This window comes from Amblyomma americanum, chromosome 6, assembly GCF_052857255.1.
Source record: "Amblyomma americanum isolate KBUSLIRL-KWMA chromosome 6, ASM5285725v1, whole genome shotgun sequence".
NCBI classification, from domain to species: Eukaryota; Metazoa; Arthropoda; class Arachnida; order Ixodida; family Ixodidae; genus Amblyomma; species Amblyomma americanum.
In genome coordinates, this window is record NC_135502.1 from 9,423,192 (window position 1) to 9,435,618 (window position 12,427).

A 12,427-nucleotide genomic window follows, 5' to 3' on the forward strand; every position below is an offset into this window, starting at 1 on the left:
GACAGGAATGCATGGTCGATGGATAGCGACGAAAGATGGGGCTAGCGCACACAACGACAGCTTCCGAAGCTGGCAACACTGAGCAAGCTGCTCATTTCGCATTTCGTTTCGTCAAGTTTTTACACGAGCGTAAACTTAATTCTACGCCCGATGGCCTCTGCGCTTACCCGCAGCCGGCTGTGCTTCCGCTAGCGTCGGGGGGCGGTGGGCAGTCTTGGCAGATGCTAGCCGCTCTGCTTGTGCGGGTTGCTGGTGGGCGTTACGGCCGCGCAGCATCGGAAGGCTAGAGCCAGCAGCCAGCACGAGAGCGTCAACACCAGCACTGCCCGCGGAGGGTTCGACTGCACGCGTGTAAGTGGGTTGTTTCGATGCACCAGCCACATTTACGCTCATGGGCAGAGCGCTCGCTCAGTGAAGCACACGCGGGTTAACGGTGATCTATAGAGAACACGGGAATCCAGCAGATCTCCGGAACGTTGCCACTTGGTCGTGAGCAGAAATCCTTGAGGTGGCATGGGGACTGTCGCTTCTCAGAAAGCGTTGTGTACTGCCGGCTATGCCGCAGACTCGTGCGCGTTCGTAATCTACACATAGATATACCGTTCGGCGATTTACTTCGGTCGGTATCGCGCTTGAGTCTGGTACTTGCCTCTGTTGTATATAGCGGAATATGTCTACAATAAGGCGGAACGAACGTCAGATGGGACCGCGCCACTCAGGTTCTCATAGCACCAATGCGAATGCAATTTTCCTGCAGGGCCCTTCAGTTTGCCGTCACTCTTCGATATTTTCGGGCTCAAAACTTGCCAGCATTTGAGCCCACTGCGAGAAGTGCATGGCTTATCGCCCGTGACATCAGAACTTCGGCATTTGTTTGCTGTTGGGCGTTTGACCTCGACCATTTACATCGGATCCCGTAGTGGTGCGCCACGGGAAATGTCCAGCATGCGTTTAAAGTCATGGCCGAAGTGCTAGCTCTCGTGACGAGCGCTTTAAAGGCAACGCAGTTGAGATCTAACAAAGAAAAAATATGATATAATTACCTCGGCAATCCTGACGATGGTCGTATCATGCGCAACTAGCTGGTATCGTTCTGAACAGAAAAATAAGGTCATGAAAGTGAAAAAAAAAAATAGGTGCATTCTTTGTTTTGCGGAGATAACCCCGTGGCAGGCAAGAACAGGCGCTCAAGAAACCACTGCTGTCAGGGGTCATGGCTAATCGCAGAATGTGCATGGCGTCGGTTACCTCTGACCAGTTGCAACTGCCGTTTTAATCGTCCATATCAGCTTTCAGCGCGACCACATTACGCAGATAGCAGGTCGTCAGCTCCAGTTACGAAGCCCCGAATCATTCTCAGTTTTTACAGGAAAAAAAAAACTGATAATCTTCCGAATACTTCCATTGTGGTCTTGCGTATGGTTATAGTGGCCGCAACTAGATTTCCAATGCTGCGCAACCAATGAGCGCACGTGGAATTGTCAGGCAGATAGATCTTCGGCGGTGCCACGCGGGCCTCTCTCTATTTGGAGAACACGCGAAGGGTTCGTACCACAATGAAGCTCCTGACGGCGTTCATGGAGCGCACCCCGAAGAAGAGCCGCTTCAGCTGCGTCAGGGGGCCTTCGTCATCAACGGCTCGGCAACGCAGGAAGACGTCGCAGTAGCCGGCCAGGTCGTTGCAGGGCGAGCCCGGGGGAAGCTGCAGGCCGCACAACGCTGCACGCGCCGTGGGCGAGGACAGCTCGCAGCCGGGCTTGCACGAGCCGGACTCTGCGTCGAAACAGACCGGGCTGTGCTGCAGCGTTTCACTTCGGCAGCTGAGGCGCAGTCAGACAGGTTAGTCCGGTGGCATGTCGTGGTTGTAGTTCTCCTTCGTTTTCGGGTAAAACGATGTTTCGCCCGCTTCTTGCTCCGAGAGATTTATGAAAAATCTGTCCAAACGGAATTTCCACACCAAAATGTACGTTCAAGAAAGTGTACTTCGCCTCTGCACAAAGCTTAAGGAACCGCACGAAGACTAGCTGATGCCTTGCATTCTTTTTAGGGCAGTGATTCGGTTATTTGTTGATTGTTTTAACGCTTATCATGGAGTGGCTTAATCTGAATATATAAGGTCGAAAAGAAGCTAATGTATTTTAAAGGCCAGAATATGTGCTTACATGACTCACCGACAACATCTGATGATGAAGTGCTACCCACGTAAAACGAGCTCCGTCTCCATGGCTGCTATGTGTTTACAATAGTCGCTTTGGTGTTGAACGAATGTATTCGCAGTGTATACAAGCAAAGACAGCAACTTCTTGTATATTCGCGGAAGTGTTGCATATGGGAGGGGCAACGTACGCGATGAAATAATTGTAAAAGTTAGACAAAAAATAGATACTTCATTTGGGTAACAATTTCTTGATGCGTCCTGTCATTTCTAGGCTCTTTTAAGGAGACAATTCGCTACGAATAGACAAAAAAGGCCGTCACATACTTTTTGAAGCAGAATTCCTCTATACTTTTATCTTTTTATGGCCCTGAAACCTTGTATGATGTTGACAGAAACCGGTATGTTCCCGCCTGTGAGTATATTGTTTTTAGTATCCACTAAACGGAAATGTCCACTTCGGCGAGAGATTAGAGCAATTAATAATAATAATAATAATAATAATAATAATAATAATAATAATAATAATAATAATAGGTTTTGGGGAAAATTAAATGGCGCAGTATGTCTCATATATCGTTGGACACCTGAACCGCGCCGTAAGGGAAGGGATAAAGGAGGGAGTGAAAGAAGAAAGGAAGAAAGAGGTGCCGTAGCGGAGGGCTCCGGAATAATTTCGACCACCTAAGAATCTTTAACGTGCACTTACATCGCACAGCACACGGGCGCCTTAGACCTTAGGTACAGTTATGCTGTCGAATCCTTGACCCCTGATCTTGACCCGCGACCTTTAGTTGATCTTGGGTGACCTTTGACCTTAAGAACATTCGATGGGGTGATGTGAAGCCACGTGATGAGATCCGACGTGGATGTCGTAAGACCATGCGATACACGTCATAGCAACGTGGTCGTGTGGACATATAATGAACGGCTGTCGCGAGCGTGTAGCGGAGCTGCCATGGACGAGCCTCAGACGCTTTGCAAGCGTGCTTGCTTTTCGCTGAATTCCAGGGCTAAGCAAGTTAAGTCACTGCCAGTTTTTTTCCCTGTTACGTGGCCAAGGCTGGAAGTGCACTTGCTATTTCATCAGTAATTCAAGTGCAAAAGTGATCGAGTATCAGAAAACTTGTGTTACAAAAAACTGCGATTTATATTAAAGCGTTCCGAAGCGGGAAAAGGCGTCAGGTGCTTAATTTAAAGACGATGGGAGCTCCTGTGCAACTTCCATTATCCAAGACGATGGTGGCGGCGTTTGGCGTTTAGAAAACGTGCCTTTTAGGCCGCACGCACTTCGGCATGACTGCTGAACGGATACTAACAGAGTACGAGCCCCGAATAAAGAAAAAAGGAATAGCCAGCGGTCGCATTTTGTGATCACTGTCCTTGACTCCTGCGCGGGTTGTCAGTGCAGTGAACACAAGTGATAGAAGAAGCAAACCCCGGAGCTAGTGGCAGCTACCGCATCGGTGCGCGCTTCGTGGCGTATACCTTCCTGGCAGGCGATCAGGCAGAGCTGCTGGGGGGTGAAGTGGGCGCCGGTCAGCGCGCACTCGCGCAGCCCGTACTTGAGGCACACCGAGTGTGAGCACTCTCCCTGGACGCAGACGCGGCTGCCATTGGCGCACGGTGTCATGTCGGCCCTGGCTGGGCCCGGTGCGCATTGCGCGTGGCCTCCGCTGCGCTCCCCGTCAAGGACGACCACATTATCGACGCGTTCGTTTCAGTAACACTCAGGCGAGACACAACAGGGTGGTTCCAGATCAAGTCAACCGGAGGATCGCTGGCCGATCTCTTAAATTTGCTCGATATTTTTATATGTCGTTGCCTGATGAATAGTAATAAAGTTCTGCGATTGGCTTCTTCCTAAAGCTTTCCCAAAGCACAGAAAACTTTTTGATCACGTACGTAGAGGTGGAGTGCCACGCTAGCGCGCTTTGTTGTTCTGGAAAATTTATGGGTATGACTAAATTAACCTATAATATCAATAAATAGCTAAAAAATTTTACAGTGAAAACTAAGGATGTTTTAGTCTGTTCCTTGTTATCTTTGTTTCAAGAGCTCAGTCTTTTTACTAAAATTTATCAAATTTGGCCCAATTAGAGTTTGTCTGCTTTGAAGGTCTGCATCTCAAGAAGCGTGCCAGAACTTTCATAACTGTACATTGTGTTTACAGAAACATGTCCATTGATGTAGAGACGCTCATGTTTATAGGGTTAACGAATGACGACATATCGTCGCACAAAATTCGAAATAACACAGAACAACAACTTCTGACAATAGAAAAAAATATTTTTGATATTTTTCGCACTTTGTCCACATACTCTTCTGTGTACCAACGTTTAGATTAGTCAAAAACATCTTGCATAATTTTGACACTGTAGCAGCGTCAGCCCTCCAATGAGTGCCTTGCGCAAGGTTCGGCACATCGTGCAGCTCTGAGGAAACTCGTTGTGTGAGACTACTGTAGAATGCGGGCAACACTGGGACAGTAAAGAGGTAGCTAAATGGCGAAAATAGTCCAAGCAATTCCTAAATCTAGACGCAATAATTTGAAGCAGCTCCTGAAACAATGCCGGTAGGACCGCGTCACACATATGAAGCCGCCGTGCAAGACGGAGGACAGCGCACTTTCAAGGACAGGCAGGGAAGGTCTCTTTCTGCGGACACAGCACCGACCTTATATAGCGACGCTCGGGACTTCCGGTTCTTTTAGCGCACGCGAACGCTGCCCCTCAGCACCATGCTCTGACCGCAACAAACTAGCTCCTCTCAGGGCTGTCCCTTCTGTGCCCGCCTCTGCGTTGGTTTCGAAGGGAGATGAGACACTGCATGCATGCTGCATTGATACATGGAACGGGGAGTATGAATGCCTCCCCTAAGACTTCAAGGCCGGCTACACCGAGCGAACGTGTTGCTACAGGGCTTGCTTTCGGCCTCAAGACATCAGGCAATGACATAACAAAAGGTCGGCCAATCACCTTTTGGTTGGCGTTATCTAGAACCACCCAACATCTGTGAAGGCAACGCAGAGATCAGCCTGCAAGGTGTCGTCCGCAGCAAATGAACGATAAGCAGCCAGAGCAACACTGTAAACTGCGGATCGAAATGGTGTCCTTGGTAGTTCGAGTGCCCACTTTACATCGTCAGCTTACATCAAGCGGCCCTAGTTGAGCAGTCCGTCATTTCTGAGCGGACAAAGGTAAAAAAAAAACAGAGGGCTCGTTAATTGCGTCGTGCATATGAGGCAATCTTGTGACTGCAGTCATTGAAACCTAGGAGAGCATTAGGAAATTATTCTTGTAATTACTAAACGGGAAATTGGGGGTGTAATTTTCTACCTGCAACATCACTGACTAGAAAGTAGAAAAAGACAACCGCATGAACCACACGCCGCTGATCGGACCCGAGCCCACGATCGCACGGGCGGCTTTGTGGTTGTCCTTTCTTCTCTGCAGTCAGTTACCTTTCAGAAAAATATTGATCAAGCTCTAGCGCCCCCCCACCCCCCAAAAAAAATTAATAGAGGGGACAATTAATCTCCGCCTTAAGCATATGACGCGATAGCGTTGAAATTTTTTTGAGATTCCAAAATAAGTCACAAGAATATACAGCAAGATGCCCATTGGTACAAGACCGCAGGTGGGATGTTCCATTAGAATAAATTTCAATACAGAACTAAATCAGTGAAATGCGAAACATAAGCTAAAAAAAGGTCAATGTACACAAATTATATTGCCAAACAACACAGACAACAATAACAAGGTACATGATGCAAAGTGCAATGCCGGCAGATTTCAATACAAGAAATAAGATACCGGTTACTGGGTTAGTCGGTTAATGCCAACATACGCGGAATGGGTCATTTTCACTTTAAATTCACAGATCCTCTCCTAGAGCAGTAGTGCATTCAGCGTACAGGCGCTGCGCTACTGCCCTGCGATAGCAGATGCTGCCATCGGTGGAGCTTGTGCGACCCAGGTTGCTCTTTCCGAGCAACCTCTCGCGCCCAATTCATTAATGGTTGGGAATATATACCGTATACAAGGTGCTTCAGGGAAGGTAATCACTATTTTTTAAAAAAAATAGTGTTTTTGAGGTGAACAGAAGTTTGTTGCGATGTAGTATAGTACCAATTTTGCCGGACGTCAAAGAACAGGCGAATCATGTTGACTAGTAAAGGGATTAACTAAATTCTTATAGTTAAGGTTTTAATTACGCCTATAGGCTCCTGATTGCAATCAGATGTGTAGCCGGCCGTTAGTAATAGCCATATCAGTTTTTAGAATTTCGAAAACGCGATTACCCTTGTCACTGCGGCTCGACAAAATTTGGCTACGTAGTGCCAAAATACATGCGCGTTCGAAAAGCTTGCTGGCAAAGCATCCAGTCCAGTGCACATAAGTAGTCGAAATAGCCATATTTTTTCGAGCCACAGCGCTGAGGGCGATCGCGTTTTCGAGATTCTATAAACTGATATGGCTATTACTGACGGCCGGCCACAAATCTCTAAGTGCAATCAGGTGCCTGTCGGTAATAGTAAAAAAGTTACCTATTAGAATTTATTAATCACTTCACTAGTTAACATTTTTCACCTGTTTTTTGACGTCCGGCAGCACAGGTATTACTATGCCGCAAAAAGCTTCTCTTTACTTCAGAACGCCTATTTTTAAAAATTAGTATGTTATACAGCTACAGGTTGGCCACGGTTTCAGGTGGGCATGCCGTCCACAAAGCAAGTTTCCGGCGAACACGCAACGGTTAACTGCGGGGCCTTCTTAGCCCCATTCTTAAAGGAGAAAGTGCGATAGCCTGTTTCCCGCTATGGTGTCTGCAATGAGTTTCTAATGTTTTTTTGTGATTTTCCCGTCAATACTCAGGTTGGAAGTGGTTCCATTGGCCTAATATGGTATGCATCAGTCAGCTCCTCCTAGAATGTTCGAGTACCTTCCATTGAATTATCATATGGGATTATACTAATCCAACCTACATATCCACCTTAATCCACCCACTAATCCACCTTAAACCATTTTGTCGGCTGGGCCTACGTGAAAAATTTCGGTGGTCCTTTGGAGTTTTTGGGGGTGAGCAAACTTCCAAATTTTGGAGGTACATCTGCCACGATGGTCAAATTGCTCTCAATCCGGTGGCCAGGTTGCCACTTGCCTCGGTGGGAAGGTTGTGAAACGTCTCAATGTCACGTGACCTCTCTTGACCAGTAAGGATGGTCCATCAGGGCAGGTTGTGATGACACGACAAGGTCACGTAACCTCTCTCGACCAATCGGAGAATTTCGTTACAGAAAAACCGGAAACAGCATGGCAACATATATAAATGCTATTGCATTAAAAATACTGCCGCCTGCTGCTTTCCGTGGTATCAATGACTGTTGGCTTCCTTCGCGCATGTAATTTCTTCAGTGTTGTTCGATGTTTGATCGGTGGCCGCCTTCAATGTGAAACATCTGATAGACCTAATTCGGGGAGAACTTCCGAAGTCGATTCGCGTCAAAGCGCCACTGCAGCCAAGCACTGCAGCCTCCTGGCGAGAATTTAAAGTGTTATAGGTTGAACAGCGCGCCGCACTGCCTGGCTGCAGCTGTCGGCTCTATGGCGTGAACGCATTCGTGTAGTTTTTCTGTTCTCTCGCTAGAAAAAGGATACTCGCAGAAAGAGCGCCCCCTGCACTCGGTCTCCTCACCGCACGCGGTAGACGAGTTCTTGAAGCCGCACTGCTCGTCGCAACACTGGCCGGCCGACGGGCTGCAGACGAGGGCAGGCAAGGTTAGAGGCAGCTCGCACTAGGCTTACCACACTCGGTCTAAATTGCTCTAACGCAGTTGATTTACGCAGGAAGGCTGAATGGAATACACGAGCTTAGCTAGCCGAATGGTTGCTTTTTTCTGCACCGTCATTTTTTTTTGCAGTCTAAACGACACGCTAGGTAAATTTTATTTGTCGTGTTTGGCCGGAACGAACTGTACAACCTTCTAATCGCGCGAGACTTGCGCTTGCCCCGTGCTCTTGTTCCGAGGCGTAGTAGGGAACTGCGACGCCTCTGGCAGCGTCTGACTATAACTGAGCCTGCCTGATCCGTCAGAAATACATGGCGATAATGATTTTAACGGCGCAAGGCCAGAGAAAAGCACCAAGCCAGGGGAAGCTTGAGCCTTTTGGAAAACCTGTCGGTAGCCGGTGGCACTGCGGTCGAACCCCGCACTTACTGCGAGAAGAGCAGGTGAAACACAAGAAATGTCTTTATCCAAGCCATCCGTGGTGGAGCTGTGTAGCACACGCGTCCTATATACCCCGGCCGTTCTCTTGCACGCGAAGTACAGATCACCTTCTCGTCCGGCGAGGGTGCGGTTGCCGCTGTCGGGTGAGGGCTGCTTAGCTCTGTGCAAACGCTTTTGAGCTGCAGAAAAGCGTTGGCGCAGAGCTAAGATGGTGTCGGGTGTAAACATGCCATATTGCAAGCGGAGCTCATCGGAATTACTCGATGTTGTCACAGGCGCTGAATCTCTCTCCTATACGTCTCGTCGTGATGATGTGACGGAGACACTACTGCGTCGTCGTCAAACCAGAACACTCTAGTGGGAGGCACAGTATAGGGCGGGAAGCCGCTACGAGCTTGGCTGTTCTCTTAGGCGCAGATATTTTTAAAGATGGTGCATCGTGGGGCCCAAGGGTCAATGTCCCGGTGTTGCTTTTTCGCGCAGATGTTTGTACGTACACAGGCACCTTGAGCAGCCGGGTATGCTTAAATGCAGCCAAGACAGCCAGTAAATGCACGAAGTGAACTTCACACATGAACTGCTATTACATCAGTCGTACACCTTAAGGGTTCTCTAATATTACCAGTTACAAAACTCCGCATAAAAATCAAGCCAAATTTATATATGACCAGTTTCTGGAGGCTAACAGGTGGTTTACTATAGGGCTGCCCATGTGCTGCCCAGAAAGCGGCTGCCTGGCTCCCGTCAGGCTGTTTTCACATCTTTTTCCCTGGGAGACTGCCGACATAGCAGTTGTTGAAAAACAATATTGATTTTGATTTGGCTTTGATTGACAGGTGTTCGCGGCGCCCTACAGCATTCGCCTTCATCATGTCTATAAGCCTCGGGCAGTTGATGTGAATGCAGAAAGTTTCCTGACAGTCCTCCAACCCCCAAATTTAGGTCCGATAACACAGCGCTGGTGTTTTGGCATGCACGGGCACCTTGGAGAGTGGTATACCAGGTATCCCCGCTAACTTTAACCAAGGATTAAAAATACACCGTAGCATAATAGGTGCAGGAAGCTTCAGCCATGTTCTTGATGGCTGTACCCAATACGTCTCAGTATTTCTGTATTTTTTTCCACTTTAAAAATAAATTGAAAAATTCTGCTATGGCGTTTACCGAAAAAATTCCAGCGCCAAACTAAACAATAGACTGGTTCAAAAAATGTCTGATTCGTTACTTATTTGGACGAACGCAACTTTCGGTTGTTTGCCTCACGCTAGGCATAATCTGCCGTTAGTCGGCATCACGCCAACGAAAAGCATATTCTAAAGACACGCAAACCTGGGAACGTCGATCGGCCTCCACCTCGATGCATGCATGCTCGCATTTTCTAAGCGAGAGAGAAACGGGCAGTGGCTCGAAAACGCATGCCAAACCTTCGCCAGACCGAAAGTGGCTCGTACATGCGTGGCGTTAAAAGTACACCACTGAAGTCCGCCTTACGGCGTTCGTTTTTATTTACTGCAAACTTTGGAACATAAGAAAATAATGTCGCGAGGCAGTTATGTTTGCTACAAGTGGGCTTCAACGGACCCTAACATTTTGAAACGGCTGTGCTTATTTCTGCCTGGACAGCCGGCGCACGACTCCTCCTATTCGAAAGCATTGCGTTTGGAGCAATTAGGCGCAATTGTGCCAATTTTTATCGGGATGGCGCAGTTTGGTGCAATTGGCGTAAGGATAGTTTCAGCGAGATTGGGACGGAATATTCGCGAGTTAATGGCTTCCTTGTCGAAATCAAAAGGAGGAAATGGGCATGGACTGGGCATGCAATGCGAGGGCAAAATAACCGATGGTCGTTAAGGGTAACGTAATGGATTTCAAGAGAAGGCGAGCGTAGTAAGGGGCGGAAAAAAGTCAGATGGGCGAATGAGATTGGTCAGCTTGCGGGGATCAGGCGGCCGCAGCTGGTACAGGACAGAGTTAAATGGTGGGTATGGGGGAGAGAGGCCTTTGTCCTGAACATGACGTAATTAGGCTGATGATGATGATGATGATTATGGCATACAGTGGTATCTAGGCGCAATCGCTTAATTCGAACTTGCGGCTGATTCGAGCAGACACTTCGGTTTTCCATCGTGTGTATTGGAAAAGCTCCCCTCAGTTCGAACTCCGCTTAATTCGAACCAATTCGAGTTATAGTTATCGAGAATAAACCGTTATTGCGTGCATATTGATGGAATTCGTTTGGGACACTTAAACACATCTACTCGCCCTTCAGAAGAGTCCATCTGCTTAAGTGTCTCCCCTACCCACGCTGCAGCGAGCTTGAAGCAACCGGTTCGTCTGCCGTTGGTGTAGAGGGGCGATCTGCTCACCTGCAGTCGGCGCCGACGCGCAGGGTGCACGCAGGAGCGCCGGCGGCGTTGTGCCTCGCGTGGCAGCACTGTTCGGTGCAGTCGGAGTCGTGGATGCCGCAGTCGCATTCCTCGCCTTCCTCGACGACGCCGTTGCCGCAGATAGGCCCGCTGTCGGCTGCGGGCACACATGAGGCGGCCTCTAATGCACCGCAAGTCGCCTCCGCAGGGCTGCTATAGGGAGCCTAGTGGTACAGTTTTGGTCCCCTAGTGTCTGCTACAAACTTTTTAATGCGCTCCACTGCCAAGCTTAAGTAGCCACGCTGAAACATGCTCGGTAAGCGGCAGTTAATTTGTAAGTCTTGCGTCAGCGCCCACGCAGTTCATTAGCGCAGGGTGATGTATGAAAGACGACTTAAATGTGGCATGTTGAGGCTTGCATTCCACGGTAGAGATGTGAGACACTGGTAAACAGAGGAGCGTAAAGCCTTTGTCGAGTACACACAAACCGCCAGGTTTGCGTGAGAGTTGCGCATTGTGGCTCGCCCTAAAATGCCAGCGCTCTAAATGTTGCGAATGCAAGACAAACGCTCGTCACAATCCGTCAAGAGCTTGAGTGTATTTCACTACGCGATAACAGCACATCTCTTGTCTGCTTCTCAAATCAGAGGCCGAATCGGTCACAGTTAACGCACAGCTCTTTTTGCTGTTCGACAACGAATGTTGTTGCGGTCCTTGCAAAATAAATTTCGCTATTTTCCGGAGTGTTTTTAGGTTTCGAGCACTGGCTCCTAAACGGCAAAAAAGTAAGAGTGAGTTTAAAACCTTATCTCCGGCTAGCCGTTTTTTTTTTACTTGTATCCGACTGTACTATTACTAGCGCTGTTCCTCAGCATGGTCGTGAGATTTGGCATGCCAGGTGAGACCGGTGTGTCAGCGAGTTGCCTCATTATGGGCGTTCGCGAGCTGCCCAAGCGCTGAGAGTTCCCGAGCGGCGCTTTGTTACAGAAGCGTTACTTAGAAGCAGCAGCATTTTTTGAAATGCGCTTGAAAGGACGAATTAGACGAAAAGACGCAGTAGAAGTTAGCAGCAGAAAAAAAAAAACACCACAAGTCTGTGGGGACAGCTGCATTTATAACCACCAGATTCCGCTAGCATGCCAATAGCTCTAAATAGCTCTGGGACGTCGGTTCACTGTCACCATTGTCACCCCTGACCAGATAGCGGAATTTCCGGTCCTGATTGATCCTGCCCCGCGAAGCCGTGAAACACCCCCTGCGTGTGCGAATGATGCTTGCCAAGAAAGCAGTTCTCGCGAGGGCTGTCACCAGCGATCATGGGCACCAGGACGCTGCGGATGCTCTCCAGGCTGCAAGGCGAAAACTTGTCGTTGTTGGGCTTTTTGGCTGGAGCGGCAGACGGGAACATGATGTAGTTGCCGACCTCGCCGCACGGGGCGCACTTGCCATAGCAGGAATGGCCCGAGGGAGCATCGTGCTGCGCAGACATACGGTCACAGTCTTCTGTCGCTGTTGCGCGACCGTTGTGTGCTTTAAGAATGCAAAAAGCCTCCGCACAGACACTGCTTCCCAGTGACCCAATTTGCCTCTGCCGATGCACTATTAAATGAATGCTTTACAGGTCAAGCAAAGTTCAGAAGCGACGCTTATGCGATGCCGCAGCCTCGGTCCAGA

The 12,427-nt window shown here is 48.7% G+C and overlaps 1 protein-coding gene across 1 annotated transcript in view; it reads right to left on the minus strand.

Annotated features, from left to right (window-relative positions):
- LOC144094461 (disintegrin and metalloproteinase domain-containing protein 10-like) overlaps positions 1–12,427 on the minus strand; it is a 28,932-nt gene that overhangs the window by 3,007 nt on the left and 13,498 nt on the right. Inside the window, exons 7-13 of the mRNA XM_077628393.1 lie at positions 12,032–12,230; positions 10,754–10,910; positions 7,816–7,914; positions 3,644–3,831; positions 3,446–3,545; positions 1,553–1,820; positions 168–341 (exon numbers count right to left, since the gene is read on the minus strand). Coding sequence (XP_077484519.1) covers positions 225–341; positions 1,553–1,820; positions 3,446–3,545; positions 3,644–3,831; positions 7,816–7,914; positions 10,754–10,910; positions 12,032–12,230 — 1,128 coding nt within the window. The 3' untranslated portion in view covers positions 168–224. The remainder of the gene's footprint in view (positions 1–167; positions 342–1,552; positions 1,821–3,445; positions 3,546–3,643; positions 3,832–7,815; positions 7,915–10,753; positions 10,911–12,031; positions 12,231–12,427) is intronic.